Source organism: Scatophagus argus, chromosome 15 (assembly GCF_020382885.2).
Source record: "Scatophagus argus isolate fScaArg1 chromosome 15, fScaArg1.pri, whole genome shotgun sequence".
In the NCBI taxonomy this organism is placed as follows: domain Eukaryota; kingdom Metazoa; phylum Chordata; class Actinopteri; family Scatophagidae; genus Scatophagus; species Scatophagus argus.
This window is the reverse complement of record NC_058507.1, coordinates 5,152,648-5,175,397: the sequence shown is the minus strand read 5'-3', so window position 1 is coordinate 5,175,397 and position 22,750 is coordinate 5,152,648. Positions and strand designations below refer to the sequence as shown.

General features: G+C 42.6%; 2 protein-coding genes across 3 annotated transcripts; both read right to left on the bottom strand.

The window, feature by feature from the left end:
- Positions 1–110: 110 nt before the first annotated feature.
- si:dkeyp-110a12.4 (pancreatic secretory granule membrane major glycoprotein GP2) lies at positions 111–5,397 on the bottom strand. The gene is made up of 7 exons (XM_046412859.1): positions 5,291–5,397; positions 2,875–3,035; positions 2,263–2,398; positions 1,714–1,808; positions 913–1,081; positions 590–704; positions 111–474 (listed from the first exon to the last, which is right to left on the bottom strand). The coding sequence occupies exons 1-7, from the start codon at positions 5,291–5,293 to the stop codon at positions 305–307; spliced, it is 849 nt and encodes a 282-aa protein (XP_046268815.1). The 5' UTR covers positions 5,294–5,397; the 3' UTR covers positions 111–304.
- Positions 5,398–7,171: 1,774 nt separating this feature from the next.
- shprh (SNF2 histone linker PHD RING helicase) lies at positions 7,172–22,287 on the bottom strand. 2 transcript variants are annotated; one of them, XM_046412756.1, is made up of 30 exons: positions 22,136–22,287; positions 20,374–20,987; positions 19,693–19,822; positions 19,307–19,528; positions 18,817–18,895; positions 18,180–18,330; positions 17,824–17,926; positions 17,465–17,724; positions 16,723–17,370; positions 15,681–15,932; positions 15,381–15,459; positions 15,068–15,231; positions 14,684–14,940; positions 14,307–14,428; positions 13,936–14,024; positions 13,700–13,792; positions 13,476–13,583; positions 13,007–13,149; positions 12,739–12,912; positions 12,511–12,573; positions 12,189–12,414; positions 11,926–12,063; positions 11,333–11,434; positions 11,139–11,210; positions 10,214–10,402; positions 9,899–9,991; positions 9,712–9,798; positions 8,746–8,924; positions 7,811–7,891; positions 7,172–7,729 (listed from the first exon to the last, which is right to left on the bottom strand). In XM_046412756.1, exons 2-30 carry the CDS (start codon positions 20,956–20,958, stop codon positions 7,633–7,635), a joined length of 4,986 nt encoding a protein of 1,661 aa, XP_046268712.1. In that variant the 5' UTR covers positions 20,959–20,987; positions 22,136–22,287; the 3' UTR covers positions 7,172–7,632. The 2 variants fall into 2 exon arrangements, with proteins under 2 accessions (XP_046268712.1, XP_046268711.1); XM_046412755.1 differs by having other exon boundaries at positions 20,374–20,967.
- Between the last annotated feature and the right edge of the window lie 463 nt (positions 22,288–22,750).

The following is a 22,750-nucleotide window of genomic DNA, read 5'->3' as shown; positions in this document are numbered from 1 at the left end:
TATGTAAATAAGTAAAGGACAAGATACTCAGATATTCAAGATACTTAAATCCAGTCCACAAGTAAATGCACTTTTACATCACTGGGAGAAAATCAGGGACAAAGCTTGAGGAACACCTTTATTAAGTCAACTTCTTACAATTCAGTGAATTCATTCTATGAAGAGAAACAAGACTCATTATTATTATTATTATTATTATTGTTATTATTGTTATAAATCACACCTGTACATGTGTGTTTGTACATGCTTGTGTATTTTTATGTCCATTTTTCTTCTTGCTTAAAAAGTTCCCCAACCCCCTGATTCATGATGCCACCTCTGAGATGTGGTGAATGTTGGACAGGGTGAGCTGGGCCTCCCGTGCTGGGTAGAAACGTCTGGAGCGAAGCCACAGCCTCCCAAATACTCCTGTGATCAGCAGCAAGACGACCAGAAGCCCTCCGAGGACAAAGGTCTCCACTGGAGGGACTCCACCTGCATCCACCGAGAAAACCGCACTTATAAAGAATCTCTAAGCTCCGAAGATGTAAAAGCTAAAGCTCTAAGATCCATATGAGTTACAGAGATGATACAAAAGGTGAAAACATACTCATGCTGGGCTTTTCTTTCTCGCTTAGTAGTCGTCTGATTGGTCCGTAAGACACTGTATGGGACAGAGGGATGTCCCTCCGTGCCCTCCTTAATCCATCTTCGCCGGAACAGTTCTGTTTATCAAAAACACAAGATGCTACAGATGTCAGGCAGAGCACATTCAAAATCAGGACAGTTTAACTACAAGCTCATACGGCTACAAAACATTTCCAGGCTGATGGAGTTATAATAAGGACGTAAGCTGCACATAGAGTGAGCTACTTGTCCCGACTGGCCTCTGACTACCAGTTTGAGGAATGAGTGCTGCATGAGCTCACTCACAGGCTGGCATAGCCCCACGGTGTTGTGGCAGATCTGGACGTTGCAGTGGAGGAAGACGTTTGTGTAAGAGCCTCCCACAAACTTGAACATTTGTATCCTGAACATGGCCTCTGGACCCTGGCCGTTCTTCAGCACGCTCAGGGTCTGTTCGTTTGACAGCACCGGGCAGCTACAGGAGGGAGACAAAGAAGCCACAGAGGCCCGGCGGTAGTGAGATTTACATCTAAAATGAAATACTCCACTTTAAAAGTAGGGACAAAGGGCAGATTTCAGCTCATGTGATGAATTGTAAAGCTTAGAAATAATGCAAACACTGGCGAAGTGATTCAATGCAGCGAGAGTCAGAGTATTTTCTTTTCCCTCTGGCATTTCATTGCTCTGCTGTTGCTAACAGTACCAAATACAGCCCGGTTGTCAAGGACATGCACAGCTGTTGAACTGAGACACATATGGCCTCTCAGACAGGAGTCACATGACCAGGCTCTGAGAGCTGTTGTCTGGCTGGCTCTCTAAGCAACAAATTCTCTTATTTCAGATTTCAACAGCCCTCCTGCAGGAGGACTTAGATCTGTTTGCAACACGGCCGGAGAGCTTTCCGTAAGGCGCTTTCAACACGCCGTCTCTGAAGGATCTCGCATGAATTTTTAAATCTTGACCTACTTATTCTCAGTTTTCTCACAACATGACAGGACAGGTTTTAGCTATGCAGAGCTCCATAGTGAGGCATGTTTCTGTTTATTTTATTTATTTTCTCAGGTTACCCAAAGAAACTGCTCTTGTTTGACCCATTGTGAGGCAGACCTGTCTCTGATGAAGGTGTACTGAATATTGCTGTATGGATCGCTGGTTGGCGTAGCCCAGCATCTCTCTATGCGCAGCATCAGGTGAGCTGGTATCTTTGAGAGAGACAGAAAGACAGTCACAAGTCAGGTGACAGTCAAGTCATTCTTGACACAGTTAAGACTTTTCCATGCCAAGCCACAAAATGATGATTCATAGTATGTAAACAACAGCTGTACCAAGAGGTTATAACAACACTCAAATTACTATCTGGTCACGGGTGGAGTGTTAGATTTCCAGCATTACTTGGAACGTCCCGCTGCACAACATGTTGCTTAACATGTGCATAACAACAAGCTTAAACTTATACAAAATAGCTGTCAATAGTAAGCATACCTCAAAAACTTCAATGTGTTTTTTAAAAGTCAGGCATTTTGCTCCTGTTTTTGCAACTTGCACAACATTTGACATGATCTTCAGATCGGCATGAGGTGTGGATATTAAAGTTGAAGTAATTCTCCATAGTCAACAAATCCACAGTGATGAGCTTTGTCACTGAAGGTTATTTACCATGAAAACTTTGACAAAGATGTCATCATCCAGCGTCAGTGACGGCACGGTGGTCCATCTGTCTTCGAAGGCTTCGTCTTTGTACAGCAACATTGACACTGAAAAGTTGCCGTCCTCTGTGTTCAGAGTGATGGTTCTGCCGAGAGGAGAGGATCGAAGGTGTTAAAACCAAACAGTTTCACTGTCGTTTCAAGCATTGAATATCAGGGTGCGTACAGCTTTTCATGCACTTTCAAGGTGCCCAAACCAAACTCTCGAAGCTTTTATCATCACGTTTAAATCATTTATACCCAACGTGTTGTCATTTTATTTTAGGAGCTGTTCATAGTAAGTTTGATTGTACGTTTTGCTCATTATTATGTAATTCTTGCTAAATTTCACAACAGGAGACAGCAAAAAGAAAAAAAAGCTGATGGGACCCTAAAATGTGGGTTTACATAATGAATGACTCATTGTGTAGATGAAACACCAGATAATGTTTGGAAAATCAAACATTTATGATCAAATTCAAGCATATTCCTAACCTTGAAAGCACTGTGGTTAAACTTAAGTCAAACTTTCAAGATTTAAACTGACTATGAAATTTGGATTCTATTAAAAATAAACACTTACCTGACATCGACTCGAATCATGTTTTCCCCGTTGGGTTGTTGGACCATGTAGTTGATGGGGTAGCGGCATACAAACGTTATGTTGATGTAGTTTCTCGTTATAATATCTGAGTCGTTGTTGTGTATTGTGTTTATGAACATGATGTGTGTGTCATCCGACGCCTACGGAGGGAGAAACAAATACAGAAGTCAACGAAATAAACAAAACAATGAAGGTGTGTTTTAATTGCTATGTGCAACACTTTTCTATAACTTTTGAAAATGCGATCATTTCATTGATATTTTTTCTCTTTTTGCCATAAAAGAACGAATACTCTTTGTGCCATTTTGTGGGAGCTCAACAGTTCTGGTGACCCACTGACCCTGAACTACACTCAGTCACCTCGTGGCTCTCTGAAAACCGGGATACAAAAACATTGCACAACAATGTCCGGGGCTAATGTTAAGTTTACTGGACTTCCAGGGTTTCGGCAAATTTGTTATTTCATTATTGATTACTCTGCTGATTATTGCCTTATTTGTATTATTATGCATTTGATAAACAAGATGTCAGGAAATGGTGAGAAATCACAATATCCTAAAGCCCAAGCTGACATCTTTAAATTGCTTAACTATACCTCAGAAAGAGTAGCAGGTGCCTGCTAATTTAGATTCAAATAAGCAATTAAACAAAACAGCTACTGATTAATTTTCTCTAAATTGACAAATTTTATTATTTTTAATCTGATTATTTGACTGATTTTAACCGTTGAATCGTTGGGAAAAGGCACACAGGAGTCCCAGGAGTTTTGTTTTGTCTGACCAAGTTCACCAAGTCCAAAACCACAAAATATCAAGTTTAGCAAGTTAAATTAATAGCAAAATAGTTGCAGATCAATTCATTTCAATCACCTAACCCATGAAGTTAGAAACACATATGAGCGACATGAATGTGACTGCATGGAATGACATTAAAACAGGAGCCAGCGAGGTTCCCTTTTGTAACCTTTTTCATCAGTTACCGTCCTTTCACACGCCGCGAGCTGAGCGATACTGTTAAGTTTCCATCTGCTGGCAGCTGACGTAGGTGAAACCCTAAAATGTTGACAGGTGAAAAGGTTGCGTCTGGGAACCTGCTGTGCGTAGATGGAAGGTGGCTTCTGCATGAATTGACTCGAGCTCGAACATTGGAGACATCTTTTACTACCTCTTGGTAAATACAGACCACTGACAGGTCTGCACAGCGAGCAACAGGTCTTCACTACAGAACCCCAACTGGCACTTTGGTGACACGAAGGCTCAGTGTCTCACAAATGCATGGAACATGAGCGAGTGCGCTGTCGTGTTTCAATAAAAATGGCTGACCTTTAAACCCCGCAGTTCAGCCACTTATCCTCTAATAGAGGATTTTAAAAAGTCTGAAGTCCAAGGTGAAAGCAAGATTGATAGCTGTGGCATTCCTCTACTTTAGCAACAGTCGTCTGATCTGGAGCAGGTTTACTTTCTTCAGCCGCTAAGCGAAAACCTTGTAAAAGTGCTGAGGTGGAGTGCTGGGAGATTTCCTCCCTGCTGAAAGCCGAGTTAACCTTTTTCTTGCTTTACAACAAAAATCTGCATGCATTCCAAGCAAGCAATTCAAGGACACTTGTGTGGTTGAAGTAGGGGATTTAAACCTCGCCAGAGTTTGAATCCATGAGAGCGGCTGGATTGAAATAACCAGGCGGCTCGTTTGACAATGATTAACGGCCTTCCCATTCAGTGAACATCAACAAATAATCATCATTTCAATGTAAATCCTGATAATTTAGAACTATGAGGCCATTCATGCCCTCCCTTCCTGCTCTGAAAAAGGTCGTGCACTGTTAAAGGCACAAGGAACAACGCCTCCCTTCTTTGTTGACATCCACGCCACCCACCCATCCACCCCCGCCTTCTTTTCTCTTCACTCCTTTCTGTCTGGACACAGGGTATGTGCCTTTCTCTGTCCATCTTATTATACCAGCTATGAGCTAATTCCATAGTACCCATCTGAACACAGAGCCTCTCAGTCCACATTTACGTCACAGTATGGGGAGAAAAAAGTGGCAAAAGATTCTCATTAAAGTTATTTTTTACTGTTATGTAAAGTGCAATAAACTGACTAGAGAGGCTCCTTTTCTGGCAATGAAAAAGTCCTGACTCGGGGGGCGAGTTCCCTCTACAACTGTGGACATCGTAAAATAGGTAATTTATTATGATGGGGAGCTTATGTTGTCAATAAAAGAGATACTGAGTGTAGTCTGTCTTCATGTTGTTTAAAAGCCACGTCTTCATCCTTTGTTAAGAGTCATTTTGAACGTCCGAGTTCACGTGCGACGTTTGACTAGTTTGACTCCGGCAGACACGGCCTGAGCGATGAGCTGTCACACAAGTTTAATGCAAAAGATTGAAGGTGATACCATTATTGTCCCACAGTCGGAGAGATTCGTCTTGATGCTGAAAACGTAGTCGTCTCCAACGTGACTGCCACGGCACTCGGGATCATTTAAATGCAAATCCCAAACCTAAACATGAAAAACACAACACACGCACACACACACAAAAAAAAATCAACTGTATGCAAATTCACACGCAAACAATTTTGTATAGGAGTTCTTGGGAAAGTTCATGTTGAGGGAAAAGAAAATTTGAGTTTTGTTGGTGCTCGCTTACATAAACTGGAGGCACTTTGTTGAGGAAAAAAGCACTGGGAATAACGACCTCCATATGGTCGTTGGTACAAATCACAGTTTCGTTGAGCTCTAATAGAAAGAAGAGAAAAACAAATTAAATCTCACACTTTTGGGCTTTAAGGTTTTCTATTCTCTCTCTTGTACTCCAGATACAAGTATGTCTATTTACTTTGTGGATTCTGCACACAAAAATAATATTTATACAAGTACTGCAGTAATAAATTTTGTTTTCTCATGCCTCCATTTGTGTTGTACAATCCACAACATTTATCTGACACATATTGTTAAAATATGATTTATTTTCATAGAACTGACTACCCAACAGTATATAAAGTAGTTAGGATTGACTCCACATCAAACACTGAAGTGTTATTTACACATAATGATCCAATAATATAACATATAATATTGTTTTACTTGACTTAAAGTATTAAACGGTTAAATAAAGTTTCAAAGCCCTGGCAACCAGGGAAACACCTAAAATAATTAATTAATATGAACAATTTCTGATGACTTCTTGAAGGCAACAGATTTCCCTGAAAAATCATCAGTTTTCCCTGTGACTCTTGGTTGTGTGATGTGAGCTCACCCTCCTCGCCAGGCTCCAGATACGCTGCGGAGGTGACCGTCCTCATGGTGAACAGTAACCAGGCAAAAACCAAACTGGCAGGTGCCATCTTCCCAGGACAGTCCCTCTGGTTTCTCTCAGCTCAGCCACTCCACTTCCTTTTGGCCCCTTTCCCCCAAAACTCTGTGAATCTTCTGGGGACGTCGCCACAGCTCGCTGTCACCACAAGACGTAGTGCCCCTCTCTCACTCCGGCCCTCGAAACACAGCTCTAATGAACTGGGAGCCTCCCTCTGGCCTTAAAACACCAGCCTGAATGATGTCCCCACCAACAATGAGATTCCGCACATGAATAGGAGAAAGTGCAAGGAGTCCAAGGTAACACGTACGTTACCGCCTACTGTGGTGGTGTCCCCTTAGTAAACATCTTACGACTGTCTCTTACTACAGGGAGCAACAAGAAGTCTGGTAACCATGTAAAGAGGAACAACAGCACTGGGTTGGCCCTCTTTGTCGTCTACATCCTTTGTCTGGACATTTTAAAATCTTTACTGGTGCGGGAATCCCAGTCAGTCAGGCGAAAAGAAACTCATTATGAGTCAAGGGCAATTCAGTTACGACGCCAAAGACCTGTGAGGTACGTGTGTGGTGGAACAGATCATAAAATACTTAACCATGCAAACACAAGGAAGGAAAGATCATTTTTATCACATTTAAAAAAGGCTGAAAACGGCCACGCATCTGCTCAAATTGTCCAGACAAAATATAACTACTGTCAAAAGTCTTCACATTTTCCAACTTTTATGAGTTTAATTTACAAGAGTAGTTTCCAAGACACAGAATCTTGTGCTTTTTTTGTCTTGCAAATAAGACGGGCCTAAGTGTTCGGGCTGAATTGTCTGGCATTGTTTTAAGAGACAAATAGCTAAAAGTGGATTGTCTGGTTGAAGAGAATCTTTCACTTCTGCTGTGAAGGTCAGCAGCTTCCTTCCTGCTTCCATTATTTACTACAAGTCTGAATAAATGCGCAAGACAAAAAGAGCTGGTCATGCAGGGCTGACAACCTGCCATTGACGGACTTTTATTTCCTGAAAGTTGTGAGAATGTGAGAATGCTTCAATCACCGATGTGCCCTCAGCATCGCTATTCCTCCATTTTCAACTGTCTTATCTACAGTGAAGTCGTCTATAAATGCATACACTTAACATCAGAATAACACGAGTGACAGTACTGTGCAGTCAAGTCAAACATCATCATCAAACGTGTACTTGAACGGCTCAAGAAGCTACCGAATGAGTTAAGTTACAACTGTGAGAACAAGTGAGCCAAAATACACAAAAAGGATTAAAAATTTGACATTAAATACAATTAAGAAACACGTTCAACCATTTTTGGAAATGCTTTTGATAACTTTAGCACGTTAATATAAAAAGTAGAATGTGCAAAATCAGAGTCCTTCCGCAACCACTGAGTAGAGAGCGAGCTCTCCAGGTGTTCACATCTCACTCCAGGTGTTCGGTGTCGTCAGTAAAAAGATCAGCCAGGTCGGCTACCGTCAGCACGGCGGCCTCCGAGTGCTTCATGGCTGTGCTGGTGTGACTAGAATTAGAAAAGCTTTTATCAGTCGACTGATTTCACGGGTTTTAAACGCTACATCTACTGTGTGTCGGTGGCGCTCACCTTTTCTCTGCTGTCTTCAGCATTGCCTGCATTCTCTCTTCAATAGTCGACTTGATTAAGAACCTGTGGACAAACGTTGGTCTGGTGGACAGAGAAAGCAACATAAATTACACAGAAAGTTCAAAACAGCGGAGGTGCTTTGTGTGATAATAAGGCAAATGGCAACCATAATTGCTCATGGAAATCAGATTAGCAAATGTTTTCCTTCGGGAGAGTAACACTGAATGCAAACATTTTTGTATTTACGAAAGACTCCACAGGGCACCTTTAAATCTCTACAGCAAATACTTTCAAGTATTAAAATAACGAATTAGTATTAGTATTTTGCACCCCTGATATGTTTCTTAATTAATCATTTTGTGTAGAAAATATTCTAATATAAAATGGTTATCATTAGCTTATATTCTCTGAGACATTTCATTCACTACTATAATTAGCATGCAAATACAGCACATCCGCACATTTGAAGCCACTGAACGACAAGTTTGGCATTTATTCAAATGACAGACTGTTTATCAAAATATTTCAATTAATCGCTTAATTGGCAATTATTACTGCATCTTTTCCATAACCGCACTGCGATATGGCAAATCTTGTCAAAAAACTGCTCCATTTTAGCGTGAAGATGATGTGTGCATTCAGTGGAGTCCACTCAGTGCACTTTTGTGTGGTTTGCCACCTATCGGCATTAAAAAAAAAGGGCAGCAGCTCTGAACTGAAGACAATGCCGGGCGCCACCTACAGGCAGAGGAAGTAAGCTGTAGGTCCAACACTCGCTGTCTGCGGGTGGTGCACATTCAGTCGTCGCAATCGCTAACTTTAATTGCAAGTAGCTCGAAACATTGACACATCTATATGTTCAGGTCAAAACTGTTGGAAAAGTTCTTGGTTAAAACGCCGCTGAGCACCGACTGACTAAACTACCTGCTTCTCACCTGGTTTGACCAATCCGGTGCACCCTGCCGATGGCCTGGAGTTCGTGAGCGGGGTTGAGGATCGGCTCCACCAGCAACACGTGAGTCGCTTCGATGATGTTCAGACCGTTGGAGCCGGTGTGGAGTGGAAGGAGGAGGATGTTGATCTTTTCTTCGTATTTGAAGGAGCTGAGATTCTCCTGGAAAAGTTGACACACGAGTTGCAATCACACGCTCAGTTAAGCACAAAGCCACAAAATCGTCTAACACTTCTGACATGCGCGTGGTTTGTTTGAGCACAAGATGCGTGGGTTTCAATACAGAGATTTAAAAAGTAAGTTGAAGAGTTTTTATAGGTTTTCAACTGTGCGTTCAGTATATTTTATTCATGCTTTTTTCAGTGCTTACCCTGCAAATTTTACTTCAGAAGTACCACTGAATCAAAATGAACATCACAAAACACTGCGGCCCAAACTGATTTCAAATTCTTCATTGAGATATGAACAAAGCACTTTGGTCACCAATTAAATAAAATAAAAATTTGTGATTTGAGTTTTTCTTTATAGGCTTTTTATGTATTGAGTGGTCAGAGATGAACCACCATCACAACAGACTATGATCAATATGAAATATTTGTCTCTAGTAGAGAAGTTATTTTTTCATTCGTGTTTCATTCATTCATCCATCTGTCCGTTTGTCAGTGGGATACCTCACAAAATTGACATTAGATTCTGTTGTCCGATCACAAGGGTAGGTCAAAAAAATCTATTTAAGCTAAAAATAAAGTCCTAGGAAAGATGTCTTTGTGTTTGTGGAGGACATAAATTAGTGCCAGCCTAGGAAGCATGTGAAAGTGTTTTTAGATCTTTTCTTTGGTGACAAGTGAATTGTACTCAAGTGGCAAACCCCTCCCTGCTATAGCTGTGTGGCCCAAAGCAACCACGTGATTAAACCTCATCTAGCAGTGGTTTGAATGAGGGTTCAAACCTGGAATTTGTGAATCCCGTTGATTTGAGAGAACTCCATGTTGTTGTCAAACAAGGCCTTAGCAATGATGTCCAGCACACTCAGCCACTGTGCAGGAGAGAGCAAAAGAAAGAAACTGGGTCGGATCCAAACTCGATATCGACAAGATAAATCACTGTCTCACAGAGCAGGGACGCTGTCCTGTTACCGTGGAGAAGACGAGACACTTGGCTCCGGGATCGGTCACTTGAATCTTCTTTAGTGTTCTCACTACTGCCTCCACTTTGGTAGAGTGGCTTCCCTGACAACCACAGGAAGGGGAAAATTAGGCTCCAGTGTTAATTAATGAACAAAGCTGTGTCAAATTACAATTACAAACATTACGAGGCATGAATCAAGCATGGTGAGGTGAGCAAACATCTGTCAACTTTCAGACAGTTAAGTGAGATGGAACCAAACCAGAACATAATCAGAACATCCAGATCAGGGCCTGTATCACATGAGGACGCTGCTGCTCACTGACCTTGACCGGTATGTCCTGGTCCTGGCTGGACGACTGGGTGGTGAACACGTAGGAGATCTCGGTGTGCGACGTGGTCTGCCTACAGATGGCACATTTGATGGCTCGCCGCCTCGAGCCCACGCTGTACTGATCCACGATGATAGCGATGCACTCGTTACAGAAGCAGTGGCCACAGGTCAGCACGGCCCACTGGGAAAGAGAGTGAGATGATGTGACGACAGCAGAAGAAGAAGCTAAACAATTATTACTTTATTTGCAGAATCCTTGTCAAGCGCCATCTAGTCCCTGTCCCTTTGAAAAGAAAACACACATGTAGCCAACCAGATCGTATTTAATTCTACAGTTTGGGTGCCATGACAGCAAATACACAGTCACTCCTGGTAGCAACCCGACTTTAACGGGAATCCCTGAACGTAAGGCCTTTGTCATCAATTCAACCTTGTTAGCCTGTTTATTTCTTGAACTGCATAAGAAAAAGAACCTTTGGCTTGAACTGTTTAATTTGTTATGTTGAGCCACTCATTAACTGCTGTGACCTTTATTGGTCATTTTTAATCTATTCTCCATTACACTTGATAAATATAACTTCCAAGTCACACGTGTAAATGTCTCCAGTCACTTCCAACTCGAGCAGACAAAATCGTCCACCTGCTGTCTTCCTGGCTGCATGAAGGAAATGTTTCTGCTCATGCCTTCAGCAGACACAATATAATATGTCCAAATGTCAAAAGCTGAACACATGAATCCTGTTGCAGAACAAACAGATCTAATCACAGTCCCTGACCAGTGTTGATTCTACAGACCGCAAAGCTCAACCAGAGTATTAAGAGTTGAGTCAATAACCAGCAGAGATATTTGATAAAACACTGATACAAATACAATCTTTGAGACGTTTAAAATCTACTACCAACTAAACAATGCTCACCTCCTGTCCCAGGGGCCGAGCACAGATGGGACACGGCTCTGGGTTCAGCCCTCCGGTGGACTTGTCCTGGGACTGGAGCAAAGGAATTTATGTTAGTTGGAGTGAGATCAAACCACACAGTTTGAGATAAACTCCCCGAATGAGTTGAGAAAGAATTTATGTGCTTTGTAGTTTCTATGAAAAAGGTCAATTACCTTCTCCAGATTGGTGAGATAGAGAAACTGGCCGAGTTTCTTTTGGAGCTGAGACTTGGCCACCGCCTGGTCGTTCAGCAGCTTGACTCTATTCTGCTCCACCTGCAAGCAAAACACCCGAGGGCAGAAGTCAGGAATGCAATAAAAATTGTTGAGACAGAACATTACATCCTTGGAAACATTCACTCTCAAAAACAAAACAGTTGAGCCCGATACTGAGTCAGAGACTGAACTTCAATGTAAAGCAAACCTGCAAATCAAACTTAAGTTTTGGACATTATGACTTTATAGCCTTAAGGACACAAAAATCCTGAGTTTAGGGACTGTTTGAGGGATACCTCTTCTTTTGCTCATCCTGAGGTTTTTTTTTTTGTTTTCCCATTAAAGATTTTTTTGTGGAGTTTTAATCCTGATCTGAATCGAGGGTCAAATGCTGTTCAAATTCCAGAGCCCGCCGAACCAACTTTGTGATTTGTGATAATGTGCTGCGTAAATAAAACTGGCGTGACTGGACTCGTTTCAAGGTCTTCTCACACCGGACAGACTGACACGAACGTGTTGTGGCAGCATTCATTTTACTGTGTGTGACTCGCCTCATGCGGCTCGATGATGTGCAGCAGTTTGGGCTTCGGCTCGTCAGGGAGGCGCACACGTAGCCTCTCGGTGGCCATGCCCAGCTCATCGATGGCCGACACGTGATTCCTCAGCACCATCCAGTACTCGTGCAGCACCTGGGGGAGGGGAGAGAGGTCGTGTTCACTTTTTTAACGGCTGTAAAGGAATCTGTTGTTCGAGCAAGGCTTGAAGCACAACCTACTTAAAGAGCCGAGGAGGGTTTTTAAGTGCGTACACAAACCTTGTACTCTTTCTTCCAGTTCTCAAACAGCTCCATGAAAGTGTTGCCCTCCTCCACCAGCTCCAGGTCCATGCGTTTCACTTTAGCAAAGGACAAGATGGCTTTCAGAGTGCGCTCAGTCTCGCTGGTTGCCCACAGGCCTCGACTGGTGGTGGGGAGACGGTCGTCCACCAGACCCTCTTCGTCTTCGATCATTTCTTCAAAGATGGCCGTCTGACCCTTCACCCTGTCATGGGATTTTTTTCCCCTCATAAATCATCATCTAAGTTTTCATGATATTTGACTGATGGTCTGTCAGGCCTGAAAATGCTGCTCGACTTACGTGTGAGAAAACAGCTTGGATTCATAATCTGTGAAAAGTTCATCTGCTTTGCAAAACACACAACTGAAAGATGACAAGAGAGGAATATTAATTACAATAAAAAAGTAAGCGTAACTGTCAGTATTTCAAAGCAGACTTTCATGTTGCTGAGAAAAAGTTTGTGGATTTTAAGGGAAAATGTGGGAATCAACTCCTGAAATAAAGCACAAAAAAGCGTTGATGTCTTACTTATTGAGCGGCAGTCTCATGGGCCTGAGGTGACAAATGGTGGCCTCATCAATCACTTTCTTTGAAGCTGGGCCTTCAAGAGTCTTCACCGCATCTTGCACAGTCTTTTGAGATTTCATCAGATCCTGCATTTGTGATGTGAGTAGGAACTGCAGACCGCAGGCGTCACGGAACCTGCAGGGGACCCCGTTAGCTTTTATCACCGTTGTGCAAGGCTTAACTGTCATCCTGTTTATATAAAAATAAATAAATACATAAAACCCTTTACTTGTCTGCCATTGAGAGCTTGTGGGCTTGTTGTTTGTAGCTGGACGTCAGCTCATTCTTGACGCGGGACACCAGATCGTCGTCGATGGAGCACCGGGTCGCTCTCTGGATAACATCCAGCCACCAGGGAGAATTCAGCTTGACCTTGAGAAAGAAGTCAGTCCAGATAATGATTAGTTTTATTTAGAATATTATGCACTGATCATGTTAATTATTTGTAAAAAAATTATATGTAGAATAATAAATACAAACACTTCAAACTCTATCCAAACTGCTAACAAAAGTAAGGAAATAAAAAATACCCCACGCAAACAATATAACACGTTCACAGCATTTGTTCTGTTCTAAACCGTCCTGCACTGACTTATCACTCCCTACCAACACACTTCATAGTCTAAATTCATTTTCAATTACACCTGTTGTAATACAAAGCATGATTTGCCTCAGCGTAGATGTAAAAGAGTTCTCACTTTGCGCTTGAGCTCTTTGATGTTCTGCAGCACTGGCTGCAGGTTCTGATGGGCGTCTGCTACCTCAGAGTTGTATTTGGTCATGTAGTGCTGTCGCAGCTGCTCCGCCTACAGAGACACGGAGAGGGGAAATTTAAAATAAAACTGAGAGGAAAATCACAGGCTTATTAGTGTAAATTCCTTATTGGAATAAATGTGTTCTGAAGAAAAGAAACATCCAATACCTCCTCGCTAAGTCGGTCGTCTCTGAGTGTAGGCGGTATCCCAGGATGCTTTGCACTCAGCAGTTCCATCAGATTGTGGGTAGCATGAAGCCTCTGGTTTACCACAAATGTAAAAAAGAAAAGACACTGATTCTATTAGGAGTCTCTTGACAGGTGATGGCTGCCTGATTTCAGACACCTTTCATATGTTAATCACAGACATATGAAAAAGACATGAACGCGATGAGGCCACATGCCTGTAATGAGTCTGTTTTCAGTCTGTCTTTGTGCTCTTCTGATGAACGAAGCACTTCTCTATACATCTCTGCTGCCTCTACAAACTCATCTGCAGGTAAGAAAGGAAACGGTCATAATCAGTGACACTCAACATGTCCGTCACATGTGGACTCGAAGAGGCATGCTATACAATCAAACCCCAAGACACTCAGCCACTATAGATATCTATAGATACATCACTTTATTCAAACTTGCTGCAACAAAACATCTCATCTACAAAACGTGTCAGGAGACCCAGCAATGAGATCACGGCTTGTGTTTTTTGTTTGAACTGATTCCCATGGGAAAGTGGGAGCAGAGGGAGCACAAGTACAGAAGTGGGGATTTATACTTCTGATGATGTGGATTCCAGCCAGGCCATTGAGTGCGCACACCAATTGTCTGTGAGCTTCTTCACACTCCACTCGACATTTCTTCTGCAGGGACTTGAGGAGTTCCTCCATCGTCATGGTGCTGGGGAAGGGGAGGCACGACACAAAGAAAAAAAACCCACTCAACAAAACCCTCCAATGCAAATCGCACAGAATGGGTCAACTTTAAATAAACACAAACGCGCACTGTATAACCGACAAAAAGCTTGCTGAGGTCTATTACCGCAACTATGCTCCATTTAGTCGAGAAAGATTGTTAATTAAGCCGTGCAGCTGCCTTCAGATAAAGACCCCTCCTCTCGCCTGCGAGCGCCTTCATAACACAAGTGCCATTCACCTTTTCTGCAGAGGCAGGAACTCCCCCCTCACAGCCTGCGGATGGCAGCAGGCCTGACGCAGCCTCAGCAGCGGGCACAGGATGGTGTTGACGGTGCGACGGTCGAGGCTGCCAAGTTTCAGGCTCCAGTCGGAGATCTTCCTGAGTTTGACCAGAGCATCCTGGGAACAGACCTCATGCTGACGGTGGTAGAAATGACCCTCGACGGGGGAGAAGTGCAGCCAGTGCACCTCCTCCGTTTGAGGGGGAATCTGGATCTGGAGAAACAGAGACAAGGCGACCGAACACACTCAAACTACATTTTCTTAAATAAGCACTAATTCAAAACTCTTCCAAGTTTGGTAGTTGAGAATCAAACACAGTCAAAGAAATGCTCGATCCTACCTGATCAATGACGTCTTTTTTAGCCGATCGCCACAATAACTGAGCAATTACATGGTACAGCGGCTCTGTGTTTCCACGTCGGTAAGGGCGATAGAGGAGCTGGTCCCACCAATGTTTAACCCAGTATGGGTCAACTCCCAGGAAAAGCACAAGGCCGTACAGATCTGTACAGAAAACAACATCAGTCTGAAGGTTCATTTTGTTGTCTCAAGCAGGTTTTGATGATTTTAACATTGCTCAGAGACTTAAGAGAACACTCACAGCGAGTCTCATTCGAGGCCCGCTGTGTTACTTGGAGATTATGGAGTCTTACCTTCTAAGCCTCTCTGGACAGGAGTGCCGCTGACACACCAGCGGTTGACAGATGCAAGACGTAGGGCCATCTCTGCAGCCTGGACGTAAAATAAAAGGGAGAATGGACAAAAGTTTCAACAGACAGACAGAAATAAAAGACTGACCATATCTGTGGCCGGGTTCAATATGATATTCTAACTTAGAAATGAGGTTAAAAGCACAAAACCACCCATCCAAATAAAACCTTGAATGTTTTATCATCCTCTAGCGTTACTATCCAAACCCACAGGTACTGATTACTGGATTCCCTTCAACTCACCTTCGCAGTGGGACATTCAACCATCTGAGCCTCGTCCAGACAGATGCGCCACCACTCGACGGCCACCAGAGGACTGGGAATGGCCATGTAGCGCTTCTGGTTGCGGAAGCGCCGTCCGTCCTTGCTGTTACTGTGGGGGATGTCGACGTAGTTGAGCTCAGACCGCAGCACGTCGTACGTCGTGATGACCACATCCTGCTCAGCAAGCATATGTGGTTGGATGAATCCATGCTTCTTCACCCCCTGGTAAACCTGAGATGGAAAAATTTGGATTAATTAACCAACAGTTTTCTCAGTGTGTGCTTTTTGGAAGTGCTAGAATGCCAATTAGAATGTGAGAGGACCATGATTAATTAGAGGAGTGCGTATTAATAAAGAATAAAAGTCAGGTCGTCCTCAGAGGGGACAACTGGAGCATAAACACAACATGAGCTGCAGAGAACATAACAATCTTATGTGCTAATCCTGCAAAACTAACACTTGAGACAAAAGGCTGTGATCTGTTGAAAATGAGTAGCAGGACTAACACTGAATGTCAGTGTTATTAGCTTATATGTCGATTACACATACACGTCCAAACACCACACCATTAGCTGGCGATATGTTTGGTGGTGTGACGACTTTGGTATCAACAGAACAGAATCAGTAATTGTGAAGCTTTAAGACAAAGTTACACAAATGTGGTCTGAATGAATGAACAATTCATCATCATCTCAGTTTAGGATTTTAGACATATGTTGATTAGTGCTAAAAGTACAGCTGAGGCTGACAGGAATGTCATTAGTTTTGCAGGTATCTGGTCCCAAAAAAGTACTGTTCCAGACAGGCAGATGTCAGAATAAGTAAAAACTTTGATCTGCTGGTGGTCCTAGAAGGAAAGCCAGGGGCTCACTAAAGTCAGTTCTAATTCAATACTAAACCAACAACAGGAAAAAATAATTAGATTTTGTGATCCCCGATTCGGCACTGATGTACTAAGATGTTAACATTCAACATTTCTACAGTGTGGATCTACATATAGTGTATCCGTCTACTTTCTCACCAGCACTCGCAGCGAGGAGGACCTGATGTGCCGGTTGATCTCCTCCACCCACTGGTGGCAGATGGAGCTTGGCGAGATGATGAGGGTGGCGCCGGTGCAGACGGGTTTCATGGCGACCAAGCAGTGAGGGCAGTAGAAAGGTGTCGTTTCGAGGCTTTCCTCTTTGTAGTTTACACAGTCTGCATGCTGCCACAGCTGGCAGTTCATGCACTGGACGCGAGCCTTGTAGTCGACGATACCCAGCTCACCACAGATGCACTCAAAGCGGTAGTCCGGGGTGTTGAATGGAACAACGGATGCTCTGGTGGGGGTTTCTGTCTTCTCAGGTGGATCAAGCTGAGGAGCTTCTCCCCTCTCTGCAGGCAGATCACTGATTCTGGGCATGTCCTGTGCCTCTGACTCATCCTGAGACATCTGTGAGGTTGTCACGGACGTATCCAGCACATCATCTGACTGATCTGCTTTCTCGTTCAGGCTTTCTTCCCAGTCCTCCTTCGTTTCTGCTTCCTCTGGTGCTCGACATTCAGATGTAGGGGAGTACAGATCTCTCTGATCTTCAGTAAGGGAGTTTTGCAGAGCTGCTTCTGCCTTCTCTTTTGCTCGTCTCTGAAACATTTTCCTGGGCGTGCTCTCTGTGTTTTTATGATTCTAACAAAAAAAAGAAACCGGCTATAAGTCAGACAATAGAACAAAGTAATATTTGTTGCATAAAACATTTATATTTGAAGCTCTGTATTCTTACAGACTTTGATGCTGCTGCTAACATTTTCTTTGTTTCTTTGTAGTTCTTTCCCAGTTTAAATGACCCTGCCAAGCCACGACCTTTGACCCGGTCCACCAGTCCTTCATCTATCAGCTTCGCCAGGGTCTTCCTGATGTTGTTGCGGTTTTTAAAGAGGTCATAACCGTACGTGGCCCTGATGTAGGTGAACATGGCGTTGGCGGAGGTTCCTTTGCCAGATCTCATCTCCTTGATTGCAGTGAGGAGCATGACACGCAGGGCTGCACAAAAATAATGTAAAGAAAAAAAAAGAAAAGGAATCTAAATCAAACTGCAGCAGCAACAAAAGCTGCGATGTGAGAGGACTGTGAGTGACATACTTGGGTACGACATTTTCATTTTAGGTTGAACTTCAGTCTTGCAACTAACAACTTTCTTTCTTTCAAGGGGAGGAGGAGGTACGAAATAATTTACGGATTTTCCCTGCAAGAGCAAAAGAGATAAACAATTTCACATTTTCACAATGCAGTCGATGCCTTCCATACGGTGCATGATAAAATAAACAAAACAGCAGACGAGTGTCCTTCATTGTAAAAATATTACTTATGTTAATAATCATCCATGATACCAGCAGGGTGAAGGAAAACAAAGAGATAAAAAAAGGGAAGAAAAAGGTGATATTCTATATTTTTAACCCAGTTGGTATTTTTAACTTTAGCTGCCTTCTGATCCTCACCACAGGGAGGGTGAGGGCCTCCTGCTCCAGGTCCTGTCGAGTGTGAAACAGGATCAGAGCCAGAACTTCCACTGTTTTTCCCAGCCCCATTTCATCAGCCAATATTCCACCAGGCCACTCCACACCCGCCAGTGGAAATTCTCGGATTAAGCTGAGAAAAAAAAAAGAAAAAAAAGAAAAACAACCTTGAAACGACCACAAAAGCACATCAACAAAGGGGAAAAATAGTACATTAAAGGGTCAGTTCAGTCAAACTCAAAAGGTTAGGCTGGTTATGGTTTGGTTTCATGTGTGAAGATATTGAGATAACAACTTATGACAAGGAGCTGAATGGAATTTAATTTGTGTTGCTCAAAAACAGTTTTAAACAGTTTCTTAATGATCCTCCTTTTTGTAAAATCAGCAGCTGAAAATCGCTGACCGTGAGGTCTGTAGATCAATGCAAGTAATCAGGACTTTATGGAAGACAAACTGAGCTTTTCTAATCTAATTTTTTTGAAACATTTTGAGCACCATAAAGAAATTCTATTCATCCACAACTCGAAGATGACAGACAGTTGGTGGTAAAATATAAAACACGTCTGTGTGATTTAAGTGAATTTAACTGTTAATATGAGAATATGATTTAAGTTCTTACCAGCCAGTAAAAGGATTGTAGAACAACTTCTTGCCACACAAAGTGACCAAATCCCGCCAGAGGAAATGCAGCGTTTGTTCTGCAAAGAAATGGTCAATATTGTTCTAATGTTGGCCTTATTAACTCCAGAAACTTCATCACCCAAAACTTAAAGTGTAACCATTGTTACAGTTGCTTTTGTTTCCAGTGTAGCCTTCCTGCTTTGGGGGCAGAGGATATGCTACCAAATAAAAGTTCCAGAAGGAAAAGCAACAGCTCATTTAGAGCAAACATAGCAAGGCAGCGTGTTTGCACAAAAATGTATGTTACACTTTGGAGAAATTATGCAGACAATTTGCAGCTAAGGGCAAAGCCAGTGGTAGAGCCCAGTCCTGTGGTTTAGATTCACATCACATTAGATTATCTGGAATAATGGTTATAAGCACCAGTCAAGAGGGCAACAGGAAATCAGGGCAGTAATGTACAGGTGAATCAGGCACAAAGTGAGTACCTTTAGGTGATGTGATCCTGGATTTCTCTCTCCTGAGCATCCAGTTGACGGCCTGGCTCTGATAGGGTCTGAGAATCGGAATAAGAGCTTTGTGCTGGACGTCATAGGTCACCTCCTGATTCTCCCTCTGGTGCACATGCCTGACGTAATCATAGAGTTCCTCCACATTTTGCCTCTCCAGGTCTGTGTCACATTCTTCTTCCTCGTCATTCTCTACAACTTCTACAAGGAAAATATAGCACAGAAATCATATTTTCCAGACAGATAATGCTATTGTTATTATATATTATATTATTATACTACGCTTCTAATTCAAAAGTGAGGCTGTCATGGTATCTGAGAACTTGGACCACAGCATGCATTAGACATTAGGACCAGACACGTACCAGGGATAATGAAATCGTAGAAATACTCCATTAACTTCTGCATTAGTTGATTTGCTTTCTTGAGTCGAGCATTTCCCTCGCTGAGGAACTCAGGCTTCCCGAGCCCAGTTTCCAGCAAGTAAATCCCCACCTGCCAGATGCAGACAAACAACGGCAGATTTTTAGCACCACAGTCCACAGAACTACAACTGTTTGACATTCAACCGAAGGCTGTGACGCAACATCCCTGATCTCCATCTCTCTCCTAATTTCCTGTGAGTTTTGTAAATTCTCTACCGAAGGGGTAAAATGCACAAACAGCCATTTGCAGATACTTACAAAAGGCTACTTCACAAACACACCACAAGTTCATCAAAATGCAGCTTTAAAGCAGGTACACATACATTGCAAACAAAATAATATATCAGATTGTCCTTGTTAACTGATGACTAACTGCCTCCCAGCATTAAAGCCACACATTATGGATGAGCACTTCAGTACATATTTTTCAAATATTACATAATAAATTTCACGCAACACCATTCTGCAGATTAAATGTTATGAACAAAAACTATGAAAATTCATTATATATTAAAATGCAGCTTTGTTTTTCACTGTTGTTATGGAAACAGCCTGCACCTTAACCATTAAAGTAAGTGAAATCATTCGGATGACAATACTTTTCATATTTTTCAGCCTTACCTTAACTGCCCCATCCTTTGCCTGGTGGCAGAGCTGCACCACCCTCCTCTTCTGCATCCAGTCGAGGTCCTCCAGTGGGATCACACTGAGGCTGCACTCTGCTGTGCACGTGTCCCCATCAGGCCTCCACTGCAGTCCTGAGCTCTCATCACAGCTGCTGTAACTGAGGCAGAGCTGGTCACCCATCCTGTGGAGGATAAAAGCTCTCTGTTCACAGTCAGATGGAGTCCAGGCCGGCCGGACTGTGAACTCCCCAATGAGCGCCTTCCAAATGTGGCCCAGCTTCAAAGCTGGCTGCACAGTGAGGGCCAGGGAGGCTGAGGCAGGAGCGGTGTCTGACGAAGTCCCAGGGATCTCCTCCGTAAACCGGACGGAGCCGACACAGGCAGGCTCGGTGACATCCTCGGGGCTTGAGAGAAAGGAGCTGCTGGGAGTAGGGTCGACAGAGAGAACAGAGCAGGTCGGTATCTGGTCATCTTCCTGGATCTCCTCGTTCTTGCGGTCCTCCAGCATGTTCCAGTTCAACCTCTTCTTGTCTTCTTCGTCCACCCTCACGGGGGGAGCCCGCTTTCTTCGGCTACTCATGGTTAAATTCTGCACAGAAATCAAAAGAACTGTTAAAAACAAAACAAAAACAATTAAATAAATTTTACGATTTACAATTTTACAAAGTGAGTTCCCTTTTAACACCAACCTGATGACAGCTTTTTAATTACAGCGTTAAAATATCCTGGCATTCAAAATGTGGCATTATTTTCTTTTCTTCAGGTATTTTAATATGTAGACATGAGTTTTGAGCAGTTTGCTTCGATTCTTCGATTTGGATTTCTACAGACATAAATAACTAATCAATTCAATTTTATTTATATAGCTCCTTTTACGATCAAAATTGCTTCTAGGTGCTTCACAGAAACCCAGAGCCTGAACCCCCGAGCAAGCAAACAGCAGCAAGGAAAAACTCCCTTTTAACAGGAACAAACCTTGAGCAGGACCCGACTCAAGAGCTAAAACAGATCAAAACTCAACAGATAAAAGTCAGAACTTTATTAATCCCAAGCTGGGAAATTACTTCTCTGCATTTAACCCATCACTGATTGAAACACACAAACATGCAACATGCAGTGAAACACACAGGAGCAGTGGGCTGCACCAAGCGTCCGGGGAGCATATATTGGGGGTCATCAACATCAGCCGGCTAAGGAGGGTGGGGACATTATGTTGTTTTTTTTCTTCCTCTGAATTTCATCTTGGGACCCTTTAGGGGAGCCAAGACCACCAAGGACCCCCAGACAGGAAAAAATCGTTAAAAAGTAGACATTTACATCCACTCAACCGAGCTTTAAGCCTGTTTTCACCACTGAGACTTGTTCGGGTAGTATGCTCAGGACTACACTGTCAGTTTGAATAGCAGACATGTCTATCCAAGCCAAACTATTGTGTTTATAAGCGAACTTCTGTCCCTTCAAATTTCACGTAATGCTTCAGTGACGTGCGGTACTTGTACCTATCACAGCTAACAAGGCTCACATAAAAGCAACAGTTAGCTAGCTAATGAGTTTGTTTATTAATTCAATAACATTAGTCACTGCTGATTTAAAAAGTGCTCCTTAGTTTGAGTGAAAGTTTATGTAAGAGGAAACAGGGCGCGGGGCTACAGTGCATAAACACTGTTTAAGTTACACAATGAAAACACACTCAGGCTGCGGGGCGCCGCATTTTATCGTTTGACTGAGAACAACCGAACAAAAACAAGCATTTTTACTTTTCGAGCCTCCCACAAAGCGGTACAGTTTCTATCGCTGCATCAGAAGTCGATTAACGTCCCAGCAGCTGCAGATAATCAGGCTGGAAGGAACCAAAACACACTTCATTTAAAGGCTCCGATGTTGATCTCCGCCATTTTTAAATACAGGAAGTGACATCGGAGCGGAAGTTTTGCAATTTAGCTTAGCGCTGACTGATTTGATTGAAATCTAATTTTTCACATTTTGGTTAACTTTTACTAATAAGCTAGCCTGGGCTATACAAATAAGTTCCTAAATCATTATAAAATGCTTCTTGATCAAAGCAAGAAATGGAGACAAATTTTGCGGTGTATAAGCATAAGTATCCCCAGTATCAGTTTAAAAATTAGTTTATACTCTTAAACTTATCAATTATATAAACTTATCTATTATATAGTATTTTCTGATTCATTTTCCAAACTGTGATGCAATAATAGAGACGATGTTAAACAGTTAAAGGCTCTTGCAGAAAACAACGGTCAGCCAGAAACTTACACTCTTTTTAAAGTTACAGCTTGATAGCTCTATTAATGATATCAAAATAGTTGGTTAGCCCTGCGACCTAACAACAATGTCGATTTCTTTTCTTGCAT

Bases quoted from the DNA above. Each gene is read 5' to 3' on its own strand.
- si:dkeyp-110a12.4 (XM_046412859.1), bottom strand. The intron at 1,082-1,713 runs GTCTGCCTCACA...TCCCTCCTGTAG, and splicing joins TACACCTTCATCAGAGACAG to CTGCCCGGTGCTGTCAAACG. The intron at 475-589 runs GTATGTTTTCAC...CGGTGGATGCAG, and splicing joins GAAAGAAAAGCCCAGCATGA to GTGGAGTCCCTCCAGTGGAG.
- shprh (XM_046412756.1), bottom strand. From the start codon at position 20,958: ATGAGTAGCCGAAGAAAGCGGGCTCCCCCCGTGAGGGTGGACGAAGAA. The intron at 15,232-15,380 runs GTAAGACTCCAT...TTTTCTGTACAG, and splicing joins TGTCCAGAGAGGCTTAGAAG to ATCTGTACGGCCTTGTGCTT. The intron at 14,941-15,067 runs GTAGGATCGAGC...CTGTTTCTCCAG, and splicing joins AAAAAGACGTCATTGATCAG to ATCCAGATTCCCCCTCAAAC.